Source organism: Macaca mulatta, chromosome 14, assembly GCF_049350105.2.
Source record: "Macaca mulatta isolate MMU2019108-1 chromosome 14, T2T-MMU8v2.0, whole genome shotgun sequence".
NCBI classification, from domain to species: Eukaryota; Metazoa; Chordata; class Mammalia; order Primates; family Cercopithecidae; genus Macaca; species Macaca mulatta.
In genome coordinates, this window is record NC_133419.1 from 104853760 (window position 1) to 104879981 (window position 26222).

The 26222-nt window shown below is 38.2% G+C and overlaps 1 protein-coding gene across 2 annotated transcripts in view; it reads right to left on the bottom strand.

Annotated features, from left to right (window-relative positions):
* PDGFD (platelet derived growth factor D) overlaps positions 1-26222 on the bottom strand; it is a 248819-nt gene that overhangs the window by 86060 nt on the left and 136537 nt on the right. Inside the window, exons 2-3 of one of the 2 annotated variants that reach the window (XM_001099616.4) lie at positions 4975-5179; positions 982-1162 (exon numbers count right to left, since the gene is read on the bottom strand). In XM_001099616.4, the coding sequence (XP_001099616.2) occupies positions 982-1162; positions 4975-5179 (386 nt within the window). The remainder of the gene's footprint in view (positions 1-981; positions 1163-4974; positions 5180-26222) is intronic. The other variant, XM_001099412.4, reaches the window with a different exon arrangement.

The following is a 26222-nucleotide window of genomic DNA, read 5'->3' on the forward strand; positions in this document are numbered from 1 at the left end:
TGCTGGTCTTGAATTCCTGGCTTCATGAGATCCTCCCACCTCAGCCTTCCAAAGTGTAGGGATTACAGGCATGAGCCACCACATCTGGCCTGTTACTGCTTTTTAATTTTTTGTCATCTCTACCTGACTTTAAGCTCCAGACGGTTCAAGGACCCTGTCTATCTTGCTTACCTTTGTATCTACTACGTCTACCAGAGTGCCTGACAAAGAACAGGAATTTACTATTGTTTTATTAATGTATGAATGAGTAAAGAAGATTGTGTGTAACCCATGATTGTGGGTGACCCAACGACTAAAATTAACTACAATGTAGATTTTGGCTCATTAAAAGGTTGAACATTTTCTACCAGTCAGAACCATTTACAGTTGAGAATGGCTGCTGAGGTGTTCGAGTAGAGAAAAGAAAGACTACAAACAAGCATGAGTGTAGCAAACAGGATTCATACTCTTGGGTTCTGTATTGGACCTTTTGATTTTGCAGATGCTCGTGAGCCCTGAGGCTCTATGATTATAAGACAGACCCCTCCCAAATCTGGGTCATAATTGAAATTATAATCATCAGGACTTTTTTCTGCAATAGAATTTATACACAAATTTTCAAACCAAAAGAGGAAATTATTTTCTTTAGCTTTAATTCTGAAAACCTGTTTAACTCTCACAAACCTTCTATTTGGCTAAATGTTTACCTTGCCTCAGTTGAATCAAAAGGCAATTTAGTATCTGCTTTACTCTAAACGATTTCCCTTTTCCTATTTACTTCCTCTCTTTCAAAATGCATGGCCCAAAGGTTGACTTAATAGATCCGAAATGGTACTTCTTACTAACAAGGATTTTAACATTTTGACCATAAGGTAGGAACAAACATGTTATAAGGAATTAATAAAGTTCACTCACCCTCACTGAATTTGATCATAGAAAATTGATCTCTATACTTCATGAAACCAGTGTCTGCTCTTAATCATAAAGTGGTTAAGTACTCACCACCAAAGAATAATAAATCTTGAATCCAGGTTTAGCCACAAAGTAGTCATCGGACTTGAATGTGATTTTAATTTGGTTTGTTCTTGATTTTATCCTTGGAGGAACTTCCTTGTGTCCACACCATCGTCCTCTAATAATGGTACTGGTTTCGGATATATCTTCAACTTCCACAAAATCATACCTAGAATCAATTGGACATAATGAACATGTTTTGATTAAAGTATATTTTGAAATTCATACTTTCACTGAGAAATTAAAACTAGCTTATGTGATTTTTCATGACCACAATCTGAAACGAAAATTACAATGTACAGAAATGTTAAAAGGAAAACTGGTTTTTGGATTAGGTTTACAAATTCAAACTTCAGTAATCTATTCTGAGAAAATCTTTACATACATTTAGTCATGACTGTTCCTAAATCTTCAATAATCAAAATGGGTCACTTTCTGAGCATCTGGCTTTAAAAAGTTTTCTTGGAAAAACTAATATCTGTAATTGTTGGCATATTTTAGGAGATGTAACTCTAGTTATATGCCCAAATATTAACTATATAAAGTTTTTAAAACAAATACCCACTCTGAATTAATTTACTGCATTTGGTGCTTTCTTGAGAAAGTAAATGATCTATATCTATATAGCTTACAAAATCAGTAATGCCATTACAGAAAATTAATGGACACACACATGATTTGCTATATTCTCTTTTTGCAAATTATCTTTTGGAATGATCATGTCATAAAATATGAAACTTATCATAAGGGAAAGCGTGTAACTTTAAGGAGAGATGTGTGCTAACCAATATTGGAAAAATCTGGGCTGGTTAAACCAACGTGTGAATGAACTTAAGACCATAAGTTCACCTCTGGCATTGGTCAGAGAAACTAGAATCCTGGGATTGAAGAAGTCAGCAAAAGCCTCTTTAGTTATCCTTGTGGGCATTTGGTCTTCGAAGCACCTCCAGAGTGTTCCATCATTCTATCACATAGAAGGAGATCCTCAGTGACACAGTTTACATCTTCCAGGGAGTACTTATTCTACTTTCAGCCCCCTAAGATGTTGGAACATTCTACTTGATAAGCTAAACTATTTCTTTCAGTTTTGGTCATCAGTATCTTGCTCCTACACTCTACCTTTTCCACAGTGACTTCAGATGCTGAGGTCACAGGCAAATGATGGACATTCAGGGTGAACAGTGGCAGAAGTCTCGCATCCATATTACAGTTTTCTGTCACAATCATCAGAAGGAATCATCATAAGAAATATTATTTCTGAATACATAGAGAAACCAATATGGCTTTCCTGGTCTTACTCATGCACCTCAGAGCTCTACTGGATTGGGCAAGGTAATCTAAAAAGAAAGTAAAAAATAATGATATTGTGACTAAATTTCTCTAACAGTGATTTACAAGGCCCTTATGTCCATTGCCTCAGTTTCCTTATGGATAAAATAAGGCTTATATAATTTTACCAGCTCCATATCTCTTGGGTGCTGTGTAAATTAATTACTTAATGTTTGTATGGTGCTTGGAAGGTAAAAAGCACTAACAAAGTATCATTATTCAAGGAATAAAATATTATAATGTAGACATTAAGGAGGTTTTGGAACAGATGGTAGGAAATCAATTCCATTTCATTTTGTATACAATATGTGTAAATCATATTTGCTGCACAAAGCATGAGTATACTTGAAACTTTTAATAACACCACAGGTCACTTTTGTTTAAAGAACACATCAGTGTAACTTTAACTCTGAATCTGAAGTCAAGAGAGGGCTGTTTTATCTCGTAGAGAGGGTTCTGAGACAGGTCTCTGGGCTGTCTCTTTCCCGTCTTTCTCTCCATTTTTCTACTTGCTATTCTTCTACTTCCTTCCATAAATTCTGAGGAGCAACTAGATTTGATGAACGGTTCAGAAAGGAAACCATCCTGACTCTTCCTCCCTTATTTTCATGGCTAGGATGTCAAAAGGGCTCACTGCTAGGATCAAAACTCCAGGTCAGTAGTGGAGACCTGGCTTCCCTTCTACGATATTGTGATAATAAGAAATATATATACTTGGTCTTTGTTCCTGGCACAGGCTCCTAAAATTCTCGGAATTTCTGAGTGCTGGGGTTAGAGGAGCATCTTTTGTTATCCATAATAAACCCCCTTCCGACCATACCATAATTTATCCTAATGAATAAATTCATTGCCTTTTGGAAGTACCTGTTGGAAGGCCCTAGATAGCTTCAGAATGGAGGCTTGTCACCAGAAAGAACAAGACATGACTAGAGAGCTGTAAATTTTGGCTCCACCCCTAGACGTTTGGGGAGGGAGAGAGCCTGGAGATGGAGTTCAATCACCAACGATTTAATTAATCATGGCTTCACAGTGAGACTTCCATCAATACCCTTCCAGGCTGGTGAATACATCAAGGTGTTTGGAAGGTTGCAAACCCAGAGGAGACACTCTTTACATACATCTTGCCTATGTATCTCTTTCATTTGGCTGTTCCTGATTTGCATCCTCTATAATAAACTGGTAATAGCAAGGAAACTGTTTCCTTGAGTTTTGTGAGTTGTTCTAGCAAATTATTCAACCCAAGAAGAGGGTTTTGGAACCCCTGTTTATAGCTGGTTGACCAGAAGTAGGAGAGGCCTGGAAGCTGCAACTGACATAGAACATGGAGGCAGTCTCGTGGGACTGAGCCTTAACTTGTGGGATCTGACACTGATTCCAGGTAGTGTCTGAATTGAATTGAATAAGACAATACAAGCTGGTGTTGGAGAATTAACTACTGTGGGAAAAAACCCTCGCCTCACAGATTTGGTATTGGAAGTGTTCTACAGGCAGAAACAGATCATGGTACCCCCTCCAAGTCATCACCTTTAATAATCTTTTAATAGCGTTTTTGTTTTCTCATGATTTTTTAGGCACAGAATATTAGTTCTGTTTTTTCAAGGTTGAAAAGACGCAAGATCAGCATTAGTTTATTCTCTTTGTAAATATTAACTGGCTCTTCCTTAATGTATTCACCTCTGCTTTCCGGCATACATTACCCTCTATGGTCCTAGAAAGTAATAGTCACTGCTGTTATTCTCAGCAAAATAGCAACATAACAAAAGCTGTCAGCATAATAAACACGCAACAGAGGACAACCAAATTTGAGGCACCTCTTTTTATTATTCAAAGGAAAATAAACCCGCTGAAAGGATTTACCAGTTCAGTAGTTCATTGGCAATGCAGAACAAGTGTGTGCAGTAAAGTACAAAAAAGAAAAAAAATCTTCCTCAAGTCTTATACATGCTAATTAGGTGAGTAAAATGTGAGCGGACATTCAAAGAACAACAGCCCAGGCTTTCTTTGATAACTAAGCTAAGAAGGGAGAAGATTATCGGACACAGCTTTCATCTTCTACTTGTGACCCAGAAGCTGCAAGAAACAGACCCTTCTGAGGAACACAAGGAATCCGGGATGGGCTTTCTCTTCCTCTCCACCCGTATCTGAGGCCTTCACAATATGAATTTGGGGTCAGGCCCTGATAGGTTCCCCAACCATCATCTCCCAGTTCTGGCGTAATTCATTATGGTTAGGAAGGCCTGGGTCAGCCAGAGCTGGGCGGGGGTTTATGCTGCCTAAGTGCATGGCAGGCTTTGACCAGAGTCACATGATGCAGCTGCCGGTAACCTGGGATGCTGGATATCTGTGCACAAATGCCGTTCTGTGCCTGGAAAAGGAGAGGACCTCCAGGTTTCACCCTTCTGTGGAGGTCACACAGTCCTGACAGTTGCACAGGTGAGTTTCTGTGAGTCCTGCCAGGTTATTTGGCCCTCTGCCTCAGCAGTCTATGCTATCTTGTCTGTTAGGGTTGACATAAAGGCTTTTTGAAAAAGAAGTGACACATGTTGGGTCTGTTTAAAAGGCTCAAAAGGAAAGTTTGATGCGATGCTTTAAATTCATCTTTTTTTTTTTTTCACCTGGAAATAGTACCCTAAAAATTTTTTTCCGACTTACCTACAGATATCATTTTCTGCTTCCTCTAACCCAAACTGATTGTCAAACACTAGCTGTATCCTCGTATTCTCCTGAGAGTGGAGCCGCCATGTCAGGAGCAGGTTCCTGGGGTAGCTGTTCGGGAACCGAGGACTCTGCACGAAGCCGTTTCCTTTCACCTGGATGGTCTCATCTCTTCGGTACAAGTCTGTGAGGTGATTGCTCTCTGTTAGTAGTCACAACTTGTAGAAATTAGTATGTTGCTCCAATTACAGGAAAGTAAAAAAAAGAGAACAGTTTACAACACATCATATTTCAAAACATTTCTTAATTTTGCTTGAAACATTAAGTCTAAATGGTAGCCTCTGGTTAAACAAACAACATATCTTTCTTCTATTATTCTTCGCCTCCCCAAATTCCTCACAAATATAGACTTGACGCCTAATACCTTATACTTGGAGGGTAGGGTTTCTTAACATCATTCTTGCCAAGCAAAAACTAACAACCATCTCAGAATTCAGGTTCATTTAGATTGCAATTAAAATCAGCAAATAGGCTGGGTGCGGTGGCTCACGCCTGTAATCTCAGCACTTTGGGAGGCTGAGGCAGGTGGATCATGAGGACAGGAGTTTCGGACTATCCTGGCCAAAATGGTGAAATCTCATCTCTATTAAAAATGCAAAAATTAGCTGGGTGTGTTGGCACCCAGCTGTAATCCCAGCTACTTGAGAGGCCGAGGCAGGAAAATCGCTTGAACCTGGGAGGCGGAGGTTGTAGTGAGCCGAGATCACGCCACTGCACTCCAGCCTGGTGACAGAGTGAGATTCCGTCTTAAAAAAAAAAAAAAAAAATCACCAGATAATTTCAAATAGTTCATCCTTCTCCTTTTCCATGAAATGCAAATAAACGAACTTTTTTTCTTACACCGATGGTATAGCAATCTATGTCCAGTGACCAGCATCTGAGATACTCAATAAAGACTGCTGAGTGAATGAATGAATGAAAAACAAAAGAAAAGACTCCAGTGATGTTTAATGATCCTTTATTTTATATTCAAATGACATTTTTCGATGGGTAACCTTCTGGTTAAACCAATAACACATCTTTCTTCTAGTATCCCCCACCTCCCTGAATTCTTCACAAATCCACCCTTGATGTACAACTTTGTACTTTGGGTGCTCTCTTAATATCATTCTTGACAAGCAAAGACTAACAACAATCTCAGAACTCCAGTTCTTTTAGTATGGATTAAAATCAGCAAACAATTTCAAATAGTTCTTCCTTCTACCACCAAAAATCATAATTTTGTGTCTTGGGTTTTCTAAGACTTAAAATAGGTCCAATTCTTACTGTATTTTCTCTATGTCGTTAGCCAGATAAAAAGAATTTATCTGGTTTTTGTTCTGGGTTCTTGGAAGAGAGTTTCCAAACCCTTGAAATTTCTCATGTGATAGAAATATTTTTATTATCCATGATATGGCCCCTAGGACCACGTCTGAATTTATGCTAATGAAGTGACTCACTGTGGGCCCGCAGATAGCTTCAGGATGGGGGTTAGCCATGCCAGATAGACCAACCATGTGATTAAGGGTTAGGGCTTGGAGCCATTATGACATTTAACCTGATCTCTCTCCCAGCCTCTGGGGATGAAAGACGGATTGAAGATTGAGTCCACTCACGTTTATAATGATTCCATTAATCATGACTGCATAATGAAACTCCAATGAAAACTCTAGACACCAAGACTTGGGTAGGTTTATTAGATGGGGATACACATTGATGTACCAGGAGGCTGATGTGTCCTGAGGACACAGAAGCTTCATGCTTGAGACCCTCTCAGACCTTACCCTATGTGCTTCTTTATTTGGCTGGTCCTAATTTATATCCTTTATAGGAGGACTTTAATTGTAAGTATAGTGCTTTTCTGAGTTCTGTGAGCTGTTCTAGCAAATATCAAACCTGGGGGCTTATAGGGACTCCCAAATTTATACCCAAATGGTCAGAAGTGCAAGTGAGCTGGGGTCCCCCAAACTTGCAGCTGATGTCTGAAGTGAGCACCATATTGTGGTGCTTGTAATTTTAACCTGTGAAATTTGGCCTAACTTTGGGTAGTTTTCATCAGAATTGCATCATACAGTAGATCCCCTTTTCATCTCTCTCAATATTCAGAGTTCGTTGCATTTTGGATTTTGGCTTTTTAGGCCCCACCATAAACAGACCTCCAGCCACAGTCTATTTATGTTCTCCTGCAGAGAGTTTACTTTGAGGGACTATAATTCAGCAAGCCTGGTCAGGGAAGCTATGCTTGCTGGTGGAAACCACTGTAAGGTAGGGTTTCTGAGGGTGGCTGTTAGAGCTTCCAAAAATAAGACAAAGAGGATAAGAATTGGCATGTGAAGTACAAAAGTCTCTTTTGCAAGTGATTCTGCATATGGGAATTTAAACTTTTTTGAGACTCATTTAATGTTAATGTGTTGCAGCTTGTTCAAGCTAGACTTTGTGTGGGAGAGAGTCGTAGGAAAAGCAACGGGTAGTTGAGGGATGTCCCCACTCCCTGCCTCCAGATGAAGGCAGTGGCCTGCAGTCATGGCAGCACTTCCAACAAGCACAGCAAGCAGATAACTTCCTAGGAGCCGAAAATCATTTCTGCTCGTTGAGTCTTTTCTCTTCCCTTGATAAAAGTTCAGCTGTGAAAACTGGTGTCTGTTCATTTTGTCATATGGGGCTTTTAGGCAATGGGTCTTCATATGGTTTAGCTCTGTGTCCCCACCCAAATCTCATCTCTAATTGTAATCCTCACATGTCAGGGGAGGGACCTGGTGGGAGATGACTGGATCATGGGGTGGTTCCCCCATGCTGTTCTCCTGATAATGAGTGAGTTCTCATGAAATCTGATGGCTTAAAAGTGTGGCAGTTCCCCACAACCCCTGCCTCCTGCTGCCATGTAAAAGGTGCCTTGCTCCCCCTTCACCTTCTGCTGTGATTGTAAGTTTCCCAAGGGCTCCTATGCCATATGGAACTGTGAGTCAATTAAACCTCTGTTCTTATAAATTACCTAGTCTCCGGTAGTTCTTTATAACAGTGTGAAAAATGACTAACACAGGTCTGAACACTGTTTTCTAGGTTGACTGATTTGAGCTATGAGTCAGTCAACAATTACATATTAAGCACAGATTAACCATATTGTATTATAGTATTTTCAAGATTTCTATCACTTGAGTATTACCCTCACAATTTTTGCCATATTTTTGTACCTCTAGAGCTATTACTTAATTTATTAGTCCCTCTCTAAATTAATATTTTAATCAAAAGCAAATTTATTCTAAAATAAAACTTTATGCCAATAATATAAATGGCAAGCAGCCATGGTTTGCCATGAATAGAAGGTAACCATCAGTCTAAATATAAAACTACTAAATTTTAAACTTTCTATCTCAGGTATTCAGAGTCCTCACTTGTATAAGGGAATTGAGCAGCATGTTTTCTCTTTGGTCTCTTTCATGGGTATTATATATTCTTTCTTCACAGTTCCAGATGCTATGTTAAATTTGGATATAATTTAAAATGTTTAAAGAACAGTTCTTGTCTTTGTACACTTGGAAAACAAAGTTGATGCATACTGTACAAATACAAACAGGCAAAAGGGAATATTAAGTGCTGAGTGTAAATGCTGTGGTTGCTCAAAGTCCAGGTGAGTGGCAAGGGCTAATGTGGAGAATGTGTTCATATGATTCTTGCAAGAGGCCTGCCCAGAGCAGAGTCCAGGTGGCCCCAAGTGAGACATAAGAGGGCTACAAGCTTTAAAGGAACTATGGAAATACTTGAAAGCCAGACAGAAACATCTCCACTTGATATGGGAACAAACAGAACAGCCCTGGTGTGGGTGAATAGTTTGTTAAAAGGAAGATTAGCCTGTTGGTGATACAGTACTGGAGAGAAAGTGCCTGCAGCATCAAGGTCTCCTAGGAACTAGAGGTGAGGGTAACAAGGTCCTATTCTAGAAGGGCAGGTGGGAGTGATGCCATTTTGGGGGAAAAATAGAAAGCAATGTAAAAGTATGGGTAAGACACAGCAGCAGCATGCTAAGCCTAGAGCCTGGGCTGAGTGTGGTATTATTGATACTCAGGGATGCTGCCAGGGGAAACATTTTTAGAGGAATGTAAGTTTGGTTTTGAAGTAGTGATGAGTAATTCAAGTGGAAACTTAGCAAGCTTTGGGGTTGCAGAGCTAGCTGGGAGAACAGATCAGACACAAGGCCTCAGCTTAGAGAGGGGAGAGGAGGCCTTGGGAATCAGTGATCCCTCTGAAGAAGCATCCTGAGAAGGGAAGGTGAAGCCTGGTGCTGGCACACATGCCCTGGGAGTGGCAGATGACAGAAGAAGTGCCCACCTGGAGTAATGGTTGGGAAGGAAGCTGTGTGTAAGTCAGGCTGCCCAGAAAAGGGACAATTTCAAGGACAGAGTGGTCAATAAAGTCACATGAAAACCAAGACCAGGGGACAACAAGACGGAGAAAAGACCACAGAACTTGGCAATAACAAAGTCAATGATATCCTTTCAAAGTACACTTTTAGAAATTTTCTAAGTATAAAAGGGGACTCTTTTTTTTCTAAAACATCATTAAAGTCTACACTGTCTTAAAGGTATTAACTCTGGTTATAAATGAATGCCAATTACATTTTTATGAACCTGTAGAAGGGGTGGGGAGAGGGGCTTTCTTTCTTACGTAGTTTGATTAAGACAGTACAGTCAGCCCTCCATATCCATGGGTTCCACTTTCATGGATTCATAAACATCAAATTGAAAATATAAAAACAGGATGCTTGTGTCTGTGCTGAACACGTACAGACTTTTTTTCTTGGCATTATTCCCTAAACAATACAGTATAACAACTGTTTACACAGCATTTACATTGTTTCTAGAGGTGATTTGAAAATATAGAAGAGGATGTGCATGGGTTACATGCAAATAGTACATCATTTTATATAAGGGGTTTGGTGTCCTTGCGGTATGTGGAGTGGGAAGGGGTTCTGGAACCAATCCCTCATTAATACTGAGGGATGACTGTATTCATTTTCAATTTTGCAAATTTGTCACAGACCTATGCTGCAGTATATCGAATTATAGGGGAAAAATAACAATATTTCAGATTTATTTTTCCAAAAAATTCTGCCAAAAAAAAATACGTGAACAAAATATGAACAGCAAACACTGCTAATTATGCTTATTTTGTGCCTGGCATTGTTTTAAGCAATTTGCATACTTCATTTGTAGGGTCTAATCACTTTATATAGATGATCTCTTGTGTGTGTATGCATGTTCACATATATTTATAACCACTTTGAGATAGGTATTATTACCACCATTTTTTTTTTTTTTTTTTTTTTTTTGAGACGGAGTCTCGCTCTGTTGCCCAGGCTGGAGTGCAGTGGCCGGATCTCAGCTCACTGCAAGCTCCGCCTCCCAGGTTCACGCCATTCTCCTGCCTCAGCCTCCAGAGTAGCTGGGACTACAGGCACCTGCCACCTCGCCCGGCTAGTTTTTTTGTATTTTGTAGTAGAGACGGGGTTTCACCGTGTTAGCCAGGATGGTCTCGATCTCATGACCTCGTGATCCGCCCGTCTCGGCCTCCCAAAGTGCTGGGATTACAGGCTTGAGCCACCGCGCCCGGCATTTTTTTTTTTGAAATGGTGTCTCATTATGTCACCCAGGCTGGAGTGCAGTGGTGTGGTCTCGGTACACTGCAACCTCTGACTCCCCGGTTCAAGCAAGTCTCCTGCCTCAGCCTCCCAAGTAGCTGGGATTATAGGCATGCACCACCATGCCCAGCTAATTTTTGTATTTTTAGTAGAGACAGGGTTTCACCATGTTGGCCAGACTGGTCTTGAATGCCTGACCTCAAGTGATCTGCCCACCTTGGCCTCCCAAAGTGCTGGGATTACAGGTGTGAGCCACTGTGCCCAACTCATTACCACCATTTGACAGATGAAGATTCTGGGGAAGAGTGAGGTCTAGAAACTTGCTCAAGGTCACAGAGCTAGTGAAAGGTAGAGTTAGAATATAAACCAGACAATCTGGTTCCAGAGTAGATGCTTCTAACCACTGTGCTATAGAAAGTGTTCTTTCTTTTTAGTGTGAAATTTGCTTGAGGCAATTTTAGATTCTTTGCTATCTGTAATGCACTTCTAAGTCACACTGTTTACATATAATTTAACTTCATGCCAACTCAGGGCTATTCTTAGCAGAAGAGTTATAATGAATTATAGATACAAAGAACAACCTATCAGGTTAAACGTGTGATAAGTACCAAAGTATTATATACAAAGTCATATTCCTAAACAAAGGCACTTACTTTGGTGTTCCAATAACAGCTAACATTTCTGGAGCAATTAGTATTGCCAGGTACTCCAATAAGTGGTTTAAAGCCATTACTTCATTTAATCCTCACAACAACCCTATGCCATTGCTATTATCTCCACTTTACAAAGGAAGTTCTGAAAATTTAAGAAACTTGTGACCTCAGGCACAAAGCTTGTGGTGGAATCAAGATGTGACCTTAGGCAGTCTACTACTTTCAGAGCACACATGCTTAACCAGAGCACTGTATTAGCTGTTAAACTACAAAAATAGGAAAAAAATCACTTTTCGCAGAGAGGAAATAATTTTTATGTATGTTTATATAATAAGAATATAGCTTTATTTTGCATTTTAATGCAGAAAGAGGTTCACATCCTCATAAACTCTGAGCTGTGCATTTGACTTAAAAAAAGCCAATTAAAATTTTTTAAAAGCCAAAATTTTATATAATTGTCTATTTTATTCCTAATTGTTCAGCAAACTCAGCTCACCCAACCAATCCCAGGAGCTCATGAAAGTCACTGTAGGCACTATTACTTATCCCTGAAATCCATCTAGACCAATGGTTTGCTACGTGTGGTCCCCAGAGCATCATCATTAACATCACCTAGGAGCCTGTTAGGAAGGCAAATTCTCAGGCCCTACTCCAGACCTACTGAAGCAGAAATGCTGGGCATGGAGCCAAGCACTATATATATATTAATAAGCCTTCCAGGTGATTCTGATACACCCTAAGGTTTGAGAACCACTGACCATGTCATTATTTCTATTTTGCTTCTTATTCCTGACTTTCCTGCCACCTCTTTACTTTGACTCAGTAACTCAAGTCTGGTTTTTCATTTTGTGTCCTTGACTGATGACCTGTTGATATGGACAGGAGACAGAGAAATACTGGGTAGAAGAGGGTAGCTCCCCGGCAAAGGCTCCACCGTCAAGCCTGGAAATCCATAGCCCTAAATGGGAACAGGTATTCCTGTTTTTGTTCCCAAAAGTTGCCTTTGGGCCTGCCACACCACCTACCTTGTACCTATAAAAACTTCAGACCGCAGGCTCCGGAAGTAGACGAGGAGGAGACAAACAGAAATGCAGAAGAATGGCCAAACGGCGTGGCAGAGAGAAGAGAAGGGGCATCTGAATATCAAGAGGAGTTCAGCTGGGGATGGCTAGAGAGGAGACAGCCAAACGCCAGGGAAGAGCATATTCCCACTCCATCCTCCTTTCAGCTTCCTATCCATCCTGGTGAGAGCCGCCTCTACCATTCAATAAAACCCCCGCATTCATCCTTCAAGTCTGTATGGAACCTGATTCTTCCTGGATGCCGGACAAGGACCTGGGTACCAAGAGGGCATGGAGCTGGTTAACACTTAAGCTGTCTGTGGACAGCAAGGCTAAAAGAGCACACTGTATCACGTGCCCATTTGGGCTTTGGGAGTTGCAGATACCCACTCCTGGACGTTGCTGTGGGGGTGGACCCCAGGGGTCTCATCTGCATGCTCCCCCTCCTGTAAGGAGTTTGAGCGTGCATGACAGCTAAACAAGAGGAGCCACATGACTGTTGCAAGTCCTATGTGGGGGATCAGGGAAGTATCCCATTTCACTGTCTCGGGCTCACTTTTCTATTTCTGACCTTGGAACCTCCTCCAGCACGTCATTTCCAGTATACAATGACTAGAGCAAGAGGCTACACACCTTGGTGGCTTTGACTGTCTTTGACAGTCTCACCCCTTATCCGGCTTTTCCATTCATGAAGAAGTCACCCCTGGCCCCAATAAATGTATGTGATAATCCATCATCATCTATAATGCTTAAGGAGTAATGAAACTGTGAGTAACGGTAATGTTTTTTTATTCTCATATCATAATATTATACATAACAACAAAAGATGCAAAAGGAAAATAGTTGTTGAAGTAAAAATTAAAATATTTGATCAAACAATGATATAGTTGCAGGCTGCGCCATCTCACACAAACTCAGTGGAACACTACAAACATGCCCTTTTGTCTCTTTTCCCCATAAGACAACCAGAAACCAACAGCACGACTGATAGTGACAAACCCTTTTCAGCTACGTGCCAAAAGTAATCAAGAATCAGGAAATTCTAAACTTGCAAAAAGATTTTTGAACAAAATATCATTAATAAAAGTGCTGTTTCATGATCCTATAATATGTCATAGCAATAATGTTTGCCCAGAATGTAGCTGAATGATATGTAAACTATACAGTCTCACTTCTGTTGCTAAACAACCACAGTAACCTAAATTGGTGTAGGATGTAGTATAGTTTATAAACACCCATTCTGCAAGTCCATCATGGAAATAAGTTGACAAAATAGGAAACAAATATTATACTTTCATTCTGTTTTTTTATAATAATTGTTTTGTTGTTACTTTAACAGGTAACAAAAGCAACAGAGAAAGGCGATTTATTGCAAGTCCAAAGAATGGAAGCTTTACATATTTAAGAGCAGAGTCTTGAAGTCAGCTCTACCTCTTTCTAGTCCTAGTAACTCTTCCCCCGTATTACAAACAGCAGCATTATTCACACCATGTCATCCCTCTGGCTTCTGTTTCCCAACCTAATACATTAGGGAGCTGAATAATGTGGCAGATTCCTTTCAGGTCCAAAATGACATGACACCTCAATAGTTTTCTTCCAAGGGGACAGAAATGCCAGTGGTTTGACTATGGGTAATAGATAAGATTAAATAATGCTCAGAAAATAAAATCTCAAATCTTAAATCTTCGATGGGTAAGTGGTCAGACACTTTTGCTAATCATATGTAACATTCTATTATATTAACATTATATATAATAGATATTATATATAGTTGTATGCCATCATCTGAAATAAGAATACAAATGGGTAATACAAGTTGTTCAGACACATATCGTTTGGGAAAATCTCTATTTCTCTTCAACTAGAAAATGTCCCAGGCACATAATTATCCACTTAGCACATTAATTTGTGTTGAAAACATTACGAAGGAATTAAAATAAATGTTTTAATGTAGAAACGATGTATTCTATCTTTTGCTCCCTTTAAAACTAAGTAAAGACTTCTTTCTGAGTCTATCTAGGTATAAGAGATAAAAACTGAAGATACTCAAAGGTGCTGTATAATTTCTTTAAAGTTTCAAAGGAAAGTAAAAATCATATTGGAGAAAATTAAACTCCTGAGACAAAGGACTATGTCTTGTTAATCATTATAACCCCAGTACATTGCCAGTCTGGGCATATGAGACTCTCAAAATATATTTGTAAAAAATACATGGATGAATGGTTATTACAAATAATGCATATTATTTATGCATATTATAATAATAATACAAATTATTAATACAAACCTGAAAGACATTTAAAGATAACAAATAAAAGGCAATTTTATCAGAAATAAAATTGTAAAATGCCCCAAATATTTCACTTCCAAGAAATTCATATTAATGTAGCCAGGGGCCCTACATTTGCGAGAACACATTTAGCATGAACATTAAGGGATTATTTTTGGAAGAGCTGCATTTAAATGATCCTGCTTACCATCTGATTTAGATATTAATTCTGAAATGACCACTTACTCTGTCCTATTTCCATTGGACAACCTACCAGCAGCACCAGAGCCAGGCCCTACCATACTTTAAAAAGTTGTGACTCTGAAAGAAAAGAAGAAAAATGCTGGAACAAAAGTAAAAGAGTTTGCTGTTATATATGGGGGCTGCTCTTGGATTTATTAGGCAATATACAAAATTGGTGACTGACTAGATTCCATAGGTTCTCATCCTATGCAACCATGTAATTTAGAGTGGCAAGTTCAGCAAAATGAATCAAAATCAGCCCTGTGTCTTGCAAATGCATTATTATTATTATTATTATTACTACTCAATCACCTCAAGTAATTTCTGCACTCTTCCTCAAAGAATCAAAACGTAGTAAAGTGTCCTTTGATGCAAAACAGTTCCTTAATTGGTGAGACAATGTGCGGTATTTTGTTGAAGCAGCCAAAAAGAAATGAAAGAGATGGAGAATAGAAAAGAGATTAGGACAGGAAGTCCCTAATTAAAAAATGAATAGGTCAATTTGTACCACAGACCCTAAAATACGCAACTTGGATTAAATTGAATTTAATTAGATAATTTTCCATAAATTATCTCCTAACTTAAAAAGTACAGGGTTGGAGTCTCACCATGTGAACTGATAAAGGTGAAAATTAGACTCTAACAATGTTAGTTTAAAAATCAGCATGAAAGCTTTTTCAGCTTTTCCCCCCTAGTGTTTGCTAACGCACTGAAGCTTGCAATCAATGAGCTGAAGTCCTCCTGGGACTATTAATAGGACAGTCTTCATTAAGGAATTTTTGGTTAACACATGTTCCTAGTGAGAATTAGTCTTCCAATAGCTCACATTAGCTTTCCAAAAACAACATCCACCTGTGCTCAGTCTATGGCCTGCCATTAAGAAACTCAAGAGCAAAGCTGATTAAACATCAGACATTTATTTAGAATTCTCCAGCAGAGATTTTTCTAAGATCTCAGTAGTAATACAAAACCTTTCTGTTTATAAAGATTTGGGGAAGGAGTTGGTTGTTTGCCAGTTACATATCTGTTTTTTGTTGTTTTTTTTTTTTTTAACATTACAACTCTTTTTGGCACAAATCAAGATGTTAATGTTACATAAACAGTCATGCTCACAGTAACAATTTGGAGACAATGGTTTTTGTAATCACTTGATTATTCCCTGAGCTCAAAATTATTCTTCTTCAAGAATCTGAGTCCACCAAAAATGAATAAATGAAAAAGTACTATAAAGTCCTCTTGAATACTTGCCAGAAACACTCACCAGGACTGTAATAATGCCCAAAGTATTATATTGATAATTATTCTTCTTCACCTCCCTAGATCTTTTAATGTACAAAAATTTGTTTTCTTATTGTACATCAGTGAGCAATCATATTATTTCCTTCAAAATAGCTTGTATTTTACAGGTAGATTACAGAAATGATGGTAAAATATTAAAATGGAAATAATTCAACTTTCTGAAATGACTTTTGGTCTAATTTTTAGAATATCTGAATCTAGATAAAGATTGACCTAAAATAACCATGCTAGATTTTATCACATTCATATTAATTAATTCTCTGATAATTCTCTTTTCTTCTATGGTAGTCTGTTTGTGTTGCAATATTGCCATTTACATATAAAGAATATGAAAAAATGAAATAATAAAATTCAGAACTGTGAGGGTGAAGGGAAATGTTGAATGGCATGGTAGAAAGTATTACAATATCTAAGGCTCCTGAATAGAGAGATTATTTCCATAATACTAACTTAACACCCAGAAAACAATAAGACAACCACAGTGACAAAAATACCTGCTTTAACCACCGCCAACATAGCTCAGAGATATAGAAAGATTAGAGGGCAAACAGAAAAGTCATACCCAGGAGTAACAAGATTTAGCATTTTTTCTAGAGAACATTTGTTATAGAAAAACCAACATTTTTATAAATATTGTCAAGAATGAGGATTTTCTCAGAGTAACTTTAAGAAGTAATCAACCCAATAAAGTTGATGCGGAATTGAACAGTGTGGATCAGAGGTGATGATCACAAAATATCCTAATGCTTTAAATGCTAGTCTGTATAGACAAAGATGAAAGCATTTTCTTAGTCACTTCTGACTAAAGGGCTCATAAATTCCTAGGAGAAAGCTGAGAGTTTATCACTTGTGATGTTTATCACTTGTGATGTATAAACTTATGACTATATTTAATAGGTACATTATTTACATATCACATAATGAACACATTGTGTATATTTATAATTATACTTAAATTTGTATTAAATCATATGGCTATAGTGCTATTTATGTATTAAATCACTTTCAACACCAAAGTCCTTGCATTCCAAAGCAATTTTTTCACATGTTAACATTTTAAAATAGGGTACTGTCTTATGATTACTGTTAAATGTAACTGTCCAGCTGTTAGGAAGAAGAGCAAGTTGGGACAGAGTTTTCATAGATTTTGTGAGCATAAATTTAGCCATGCGTAGGATCATTGTTCATCTGATTTCAACTTCAAATATTATCTTTAGTAACATAATATATGGATGAATTATAATGTATTTGGATAGCTGTCACTTGTAAAACATTTATAAAGGTTGTACTACATTGCAGTATGAAAATTTTAAAAAGTTTTTGTGAAGATAAATGAGTATGGAAAAATATGAAATAAAAATGTAAATATACTAAATAAATGAAGAAATAATATCACATCCATATTCTCTGGTTAAAAAAAAAAATAGACTCAGTGCCTTACAGGACCAAAGCTGGAAAGAGGTATTAAAGTAAAAACCGTATTTTGAGTTGTCACTGATGCTCAAGGAAATAAATTCCTTGCCTCTCTCAGAAAATGCAATTAAAAGCAGTAGAAATTATGAAATGTCTCAGAATAGGCCAAATAATTAGTAAACCTATGAAAGATTAATGTAAATGATTCATGTGTTGTGATGGTGCTAAATAGCTACCTATCAAAAGTTGGAGACTTTTAAGAGAATTACTTAATATCTAGTGATACCTAACCCAAGTAAGCAGAAAATGATACAATTAATGAAAATTCAGATGAATTCCTAGCATTCTTTGATATTCCTCAAAATTATTTGGAGTCCTAAAAGTGCAATGTTGATCAAATCATAATAACACACACTGGTTCTGAAAAAGGTCACGTTACTTTGAAGCTATCTATCAATACTGAATTACCAAAGTGATTCAAAAGACTTTTGTGATTCAATGTCAAAAAGGCTTGGATTTGGAGTGGAGATAATAAAAGAGATTATACTTTTCTGGATAAATGCATGCTATTATCATTTTATTAAAAAGAGTTCTGTGTGCTTTTAATGCAGATCTTTTATTCTTCCCCAAAGCTATTACTAAGTCAATGCTAGGTCATACAATGGATGGTGTTTTGGAATGAAACAAGCTTTTAGTTTCCTTGTCAAAGCTCATGCTAACAAATGTCTTCAAATGTCTTTGTGTAGACCACTGTGTCTCATCCAAGGACTCTTCCCTAATATTACTCCAATGGAGTAGCATTAGTTAGGAAAGGACAGATTTTACTAGCCTAAATCTTAGTGGTTTTAAAGTTCATTTTTTGTTCACGCTACATGCCCACTTTGGGTTGGTGGGGCTCCACTTCATGTTTTCTCACTCTGAAATCTGGGAAAATGAAGTTTTAGCACTATAATAGTTAGAGCTATGCAGGAGAAACCAGGACATGAAGTACGGCGTAAGAAAACCACACGGTCATGATATGGACAAAAGGCCGGGGAAATACTGGGTAGAAGAGCACGATTCCCCTGCAAAGGCCCCACCCACAAGCCTGGGCCTGTGGCCCTAAATGAGAACTTCACAACCCTGTTTTCACACCCAAATGTTGCTCTTTCTGAAACCACTCTGGCCCGCCATGTAACCCACCCTGTACCCATAAAAACCCCAAACTCCACTGGCAGAGGAGCAGAGCAGTATGGCAGAGTAGGAGAGAAAAGAAGTGTCTGAATGTTGAAGAGGCAGCTGTACAGGTGGAGAGGAGTTTGACCTGGGACAGCAGAACTCCAGGTGAAGATTATCTTCCCAATCCATCTCTTTTCCAGCTCCCCATCCTGCTGAGAGCCAGCTCCATCACTCAATAAAACCTCTGCATTCACCATCCTTCAAGTCCATGTGACCTGATTCCTCCTGGATACAAGAACGCAGGTACCAAGAGGGCAGGGTATAAAAAGCTGTCATCCTGACTCTCCACTGAGCTGGTTAACACTTAGCCGTCTGTGGATGGCAACTACTAAAAGAGCATTAATTGTAACACACCCCTAGATGCTACTGTGTGGCTGGAGCCCAAAAGCACTCAACCCAGCCTGGCACCCACTTGCCTGCATGCTCCCTGTCCTGCAAGGGGTTTGAGTGCAGCAGCCAGTCAGTGAGCCACACAGAACTGTTGCAAGACCTGTGAAGGGGTCCAGGGAACTTTCCTGTCTTAGCCAGACCTAACTTCCAAAAGAGTGGATGCCTGGAAGTAAAGGAGAACTGAAAACTGATGAACAGTTTAATAGTGACTACTTCAATGGCATACTCACTTCCCATATGTAAAAGCATCAAACTTGACTTGTCTTTTTGTTTTCCAATAGGTAGCACGATCTAACCATACACTGAATAACATCTCATTGTTATTATTATAAATCACTGCAATGGTGGCAAAATAGATGGTCAGGATAGAAATGTATCTCCAAGCAGAAGATTCTTAAAGATTTGATGACTACAGAGGAAGAAAAATGGTGCTGAGCTGCCAAAAAAATACATTTGAGTAAGTGGTCTTGATCTTTGTCAGAATTTGTTATCTTGCTAGAGATACCAACTATGTTTTTATTCAGCAGTTAAATTAGGATAGTGACAGTAACCTCCAGTATTCATCTTAAGAAGGATTCTGAGCCTGTGTCTATGTTAAATGGAAAAAATGGAAATGACAAATTAACAATGTCTGGCGTGGACCCAGAAACATAGAGACAGAAACATAGAGACAGAAACATTTTTGCCATCCCTTTATATCACTACTGAATAATATTCTATGTTTCTCTACATTTTTGCTTCCTTCATGCCTATTCCATAAGACCTGTTCTGGTCTGCTTATGCCTGCAATCCCAGCATTTTTGGGAGGCCAAGTTAGGAGGATAGCTTGGGCCAGGAGTTTGAGACTAGCCTGGGCAACACAGCGAGACCCCATGTCTACTAAAAATAAAAAGATTAGCTGGGTGTGGTGGTATGCACCTGCAGTACCAGCTACTTGGGGAGCTGGGGCTGGTGGACTGCTTAAGCTCAGGAGTTTGACGCTATAGTGAGCTATGAGTACACCACTGCACTCTAGCTTGAACGACAGAGTGAGATCCTCTCTCCAAACAAACAAAAGGCAAACATGCTTTCTTGTGGGACCACCTATGGTAATCTAGAACCTTTTTTTCAGATGAGTTAGAAGTAGCCTTTAATAAAGAATAATACATATTAGCATTTAATACACCTTGATAAAGGTGGGATTGTGTGTGCCTACATTGCTAAAAGAAACCAATTTGTGAAGCCAAATAGGCATCTTCGAGGTCTACTGTGGTTTATGCTAGAAAATTGGTGAGCTTTACGGAAAAAATGACTAACAATACACTGTCATCTGTCTGGCTTCCCTTGGAGTCCATATATTAATAATAATCAGATAGTCTCTCACATGATCAGCAGAAAAGAAATTTGAAGTTATATCATGGGACTAGACCCAAAGTAGTTCATCACTCTATCAGCATTTATTGAGATTTTACAGAGTGCCTGGTGGGAATTAGGAGCTGCATTTAGATGGTGAATAAATTCATGCTTTCATCCTAAGTATGATCCCACTAGGCAGAATGGTCAAGTTCTCAATTCCTCTGTTGCTGCTATTTTTGCAAAGGAAAAAATAGACCTTACTATTTCCATCATTTGAAGGCTTCAAGGATATTGCTGGTGAATTTGTTCCTCCAAATTCTTAATGTGCTACTTAAAAACATTAATTAATAAACCATGAATACTTGCTTTTAAATCTTACTAGATTTTATTGAAGCACACTCAACAAAAATCTAAGTTTCAAATTGAGCTAGAGTTACTAATCTTCTGTGAGACTGCTACAAATGCCATGCTATGAGAAGCCAGCAATTGAAACAGGATTCTCTTTTCTTCTTAGATTGACAGGATACTGCTTGAAAAAGAAATGTAGATTTTGTTTATTCTAAAGGGGTCTCAGGTGTGAACAAAGCTAAATTTTAAATTAATCTGAGAAAAAAGACCAACTTTAGAGGCAACAAGAACTACAGGTCATCTTTCTTGGTATTTCAGAAGAAAAAAGAAAACTAAAGACAGCATTACCTTTGTATCTGGAATACAAAAAAAAAGCATTTTAAAGCAAATGTGCACATAGGAAAATCATCTATTCAACTTTATCCTTAAAGAAAACAGTACATTCAAAAGCATGATTTTCTAGCCTACATATGTCCTACATTAGATCTAGTAACTATGTATTGAATGAAATGGGGTTTTAATAAGTTGAAAACTGAATAAATTAAAAAGCACCAGAGTATTAGTATGCACTGAACTCCAGAATGGCATATTCCACAAAGTTAAAATATCATGTGAGAGTGTTTCATGGTTGTCCAATTTAGCCATTCACCCATTTTCCATTTCTACTTTCATTTTTGGTTAAAAACAGAGACACAGACAGTCCCTTCATGCATATAAAGAGCTCACATGGAAACAACATTGAATGCCAGCTGGTTTTTACTATCAATTTCATGTTTGTGCTACAGAGTCCAAAACCCCGACAGAAACACATTCTCACAATGAATCAATTTTAAATAGTAGTAAGCTCTCAAAACCTACTTGTTGAATGAATCCTTCTGAAATTTTACACATAGGCAGAGGTCTTTTTATTTGCATAGCATCACATGTTTAATGAATCTGCGGGTCTTATAAAAGCTAAGTTTGGCTGCAAATTTTAAAGAGGACCAAACTAAAATTGACTGAGACAATAAGGAAAATGTGTCATCTCTCACAGGAAGTCAGGAGGTAGATACTTTCAGGTTTGATTAATTCATGGCTTTGCGTGGTAGTCATGGGTTTTTCCACCTTTCTGTTCTGCCATCCTGAATGTGTTGGCTGCTCTCCTTAAAACGTGACAGCAGTTCCAGCTATCTCTCCCTCACAGGGCTGGATTCAAGGCCAAAGGAAAGGCCTTTCTCAACATATTTCTAAATATCTTTTTAAGAAAGTGGAGCCTTTCTCAAACCCCCAAGCAAGCTTTCCCTCTGTCTCATTGGGCAGAATCTGGGCATATTCTCAGGCCTATGCCAGTCCTGGCAAGGGGTACAGAGTTACCAAGACTGGCTTGGACTACATAATGTTCTCCCCGGGCTGAGGCCCATGTCCACCCATGAGGGTAAAAGTAAGAAATAAGGGGCAAGAGAGAAGTTGGAGTGGCAACAATGAGAACAATGAGCAGTGATTAGCAACTACTGGGTATGTTTGTGTTTATAGCAAGCTTTAAGAGGCCCTTGAAATATGCATTCAACAGATATTTCCTGAGTGTACGAATGCCACTTCAACATGGAAAGGGCACCACAGCCACTGTTCAAATGAAAACATTAATACTACTCAGTTCTTGCTTTGAACAGGGTAGTTATAATCTGTTTGGTGTAAAGGTGAGATCGGCAGAAAAATCTTTTCTTCCACAATTTGTCATGGAGCACTATTTAAGAAATGTTGGTCACCTTGAAGCAGGTTTTGGGAAGAAATCTCTGACTTTTTCAGCCATCAAAAATTTCTCTGCTAGTCTGAATGTTTGTGTCCCCTCCAAATTCACATGTTGAAATTCTAACCCTTGAGGAGATGGTATTAGGAGGCAACGCCTTTTGGGAGTGATTAGATCACAAGGCAGAGCCCTCATGAATGAGATTACTGACTTTACAAAACAGGCCCCAGAGAGATTCCTAACCTCTCTACCATGTGAGGACATAGAGAGAAGATGCCATTTATACATGAGGAAACAGGCTTTACCAGACACCAAATCTGCTAGTGTCTTGATCTTGAACTGCCCAGCCTGTAGAAATGTGAGAAATAAATTTCTATTGTTTAAGCGACCTGGTGTGTGGTATTTTGTTATGGCAGCTTGAGTGGACTAAGGTACCCTCTTTACTGAGATCTATTACATTCCTTGGGTGTTTTTCCTGTTTTGTTTTGTTTTTTTTTCTTATTATCCAGTATATGCAAACAAACACCAGGACATCAGATAGGAAGATTAAACCTCTATCCATTGTAGACTGAGTCACAGCCCACGTTTTAGGCTCCATCTACTTTCTCCAGTTCAAATTTCCAGTCTAACACTCAAAGTATTCTTCATCACTGTTCTGCCCGATCCAACATCCATCTCCATTACAAAAAAGATGGTCTTTCCAATTCGTAATCCTCATAAATTCCAAATGCTTAAACATGAAACCGTTCAATGAATAACTGAGATGTAGGAGTCTTGATCTTTCCCTCTACCTGTGGGATTATTTGTGGATGTGTGACATATGCTTAAAAGACTCAGTGAAGGGACACTGCTCATGTCTTTATCTTACTACATACGCTAGGGTGCTAACTTTTGTGAGGGAGACCTGAAGCCTTGTATATGTATACACTAATGTAAACATTAGAGACTTACAGAAAGTAAGTATACAATGTTTAATTTTTAAGAGCATCATCGATAAGACCCTTGGCATCTGCTAGAGTGGCTGTTTTGTAAAGTACCATGACTGCCATTTATATCTCCAGAAAGATTTGAAAATCTACTATAGAGACTGCTGCCCGTCTCACAAGACAGAGATTTTCAGATAAAAAAATACAGTACCTTACACTATGATAAATGGGAATGGAGGAAGGGAAAGAACATTCTTTGGGTCAAGCACTGTGACAGAAAATTTAACATGTGCCATTTTGTTGATTCCACCTGTAAAACTCACCCTTTACCTTGTCCCCCAACTGCACCCTGCCCCGCTCCACACACACACCATTTCCCAGACTGAAAGCTTCTGGAAAATAAAGACTGGGACTCATTCAGTGTTGTATCTGAATCTAATGAGAAGTGATAGAAGGATTTCAATTAATACTTATTGAACAAATGAATGAAACTCAATATTCTTGAGGCAAGATACTTCTGTGCATTTACATATCATTAAACAGTACTGAAGAAGTTAAGCAATCAGTCCATTTGTTAACTGAGTAGGTTCATTTGCAGTTTCAAAGTCAGAATTCACAAACCCTGCAGTCAAACCCATGATGTGACCTTGTTAGATTGCTTCTGTATATGAAGATGTCTTTTGGGGGATCTGCCCAACTCATATGATATCCCCTTCTCTGTTAGTTGCAATCCAGGTAGTCACCAGATGGTCCTATTCTTCAGGAAGGAGCCCCGACCAGCAATGCTTGCACCAGTCACTGTGCTTCTGGCCCTCATACATGTCCTTTTCTGCCTCCCTCTCATGCCCCAAGTGTAGTCTGCCACTTCTTCATCTGTTAAGTATTTCTAATCCTGCCTCTCACAAACTGTTTTGATTATTTTTCTCATTTAATGTATTGTGTAGTATTAATGCTGTTGCTGATTTGTGCCTCTTTCCTTACTGGACTTTTTAGTTCTTTAGGGAAAGAGCTATGGCTCTGCTCCTTGATCCTTGTCTTCCAGCCACAATGGTCTGGCATGTCCTCCTCTGCTCCAAGCACGTCCCTGCCTTGGGACCTCCTTAGAATGCAGAGGGTGTCCTCTGCAAAGAATGCTCACCTTCTATCTCCTCACCAGGAAAACTCTTCTTTTACTGGGCATCATTTCTATCATTGCAGGTAACTCTTTTCCTTAAAATCACACATTCTACTTTGTATTATATTTGTGGATTTTATTGTTTCATATCTGGTTCTTCTAGCAAACAATAAGCTTTGAAAGGACAAGGATCATATTTGTCTTGTTCAATATTGTATGTCCAGCACCTAGCACAGAGCTGGCATACAGAAAATGTTCAATAAATGTTCACTGAATGAATTCATCCTTGAATCTCAAATGTATAAAATGCATTCTTTGAGTCAAGCATTGTGACAGAAAATTTAATATGTGCCATTTTATTGGCACAAATGAGTCCCATTAATATCTGAAAAGTAAATTATTCAAGGATAATAAAAGAAAAAAAACTATTCCTCGAGTCAACCAAATTCTGCCACATTATTACTTCTACCCATTTAACCAAAAACTATTAACATATTTATTTAGCATGTATTATTTCGTGCAAAGTACAATGGCAGACACGATAGGGTCAGGGAGACAAAAGATATAAATGTAACAAAGTGAGATATACAGCTGGAATATCAAACATATTTAATTCTGAATGCCAACTCCAAAAATGTTAAGACTCTTTCTGAAATAATGTGTTGAAAAGTTCTCTGAGGCTGTAGATATGATCTGGGGGAAATATTAGCATTTATAATCATTAGTTTCTGTCATGAGCATGGAAGGGAGACAAATGGCTGCACACATGTTATATTTTCTGTGTCTATTATAGAAGGGCTGACATAAATGAACTTTTAAAAATAAAAATGTGTTTGGAGTGTTCCCTACTAGTTTCTAGTTGTGTGTCTTTGGGAAAAAATTATCTAATCTAGATGTCAGTTCCTTCATCTACAAAATAGTGATAACATTAACATCTCCATGGGGCTGCTGTAAGCACTAAAAATAAAAAATATGGAAATGTTTTACTAAATGTAAAACAGTCCACAAACGTCATTAAGCTAAATAGATGCACAGAAAAATAACATCAATGAGTAAATAAACACCAAACAAATCTCTAGGCAGCAAATATTTTAGGAGTTCAGAAGATGGAGAGGTAGTTTCCTAGGCCAATTTATTGCTTCAGAGAGTAGAAGCAACACACTAGTAAAATGTAGGGATGGAGATATATACTTAATGCTGTATTTTAAATTTGGCCTTCCTTGATACTATTTCTAGAGATGTTAGGCCCTGCAGCTATTTCATTAATTTTTTTTCTAATTAAGTTTGTGATGACTGTGACTGTCAACATAATACTGAAAATATAAACTCCATAAAGTATGACCTGATTCTATCCATTTAATCTTTCCTAAAGCTATTACAAATGATTTATTGATAGGTTCTAAATGGAAGTAAAAAATGGAAGATAGGCTTCAATCCAATAAGAATGAGATAATATGTATGACAAACCATATAAATATTAATAATAGCAATATATTTTTATTACATCACATATGTATTTTAAATAGGTCACTTGTACACATTAAGGAACATAATAAATGTTTTTAGAATATGATAG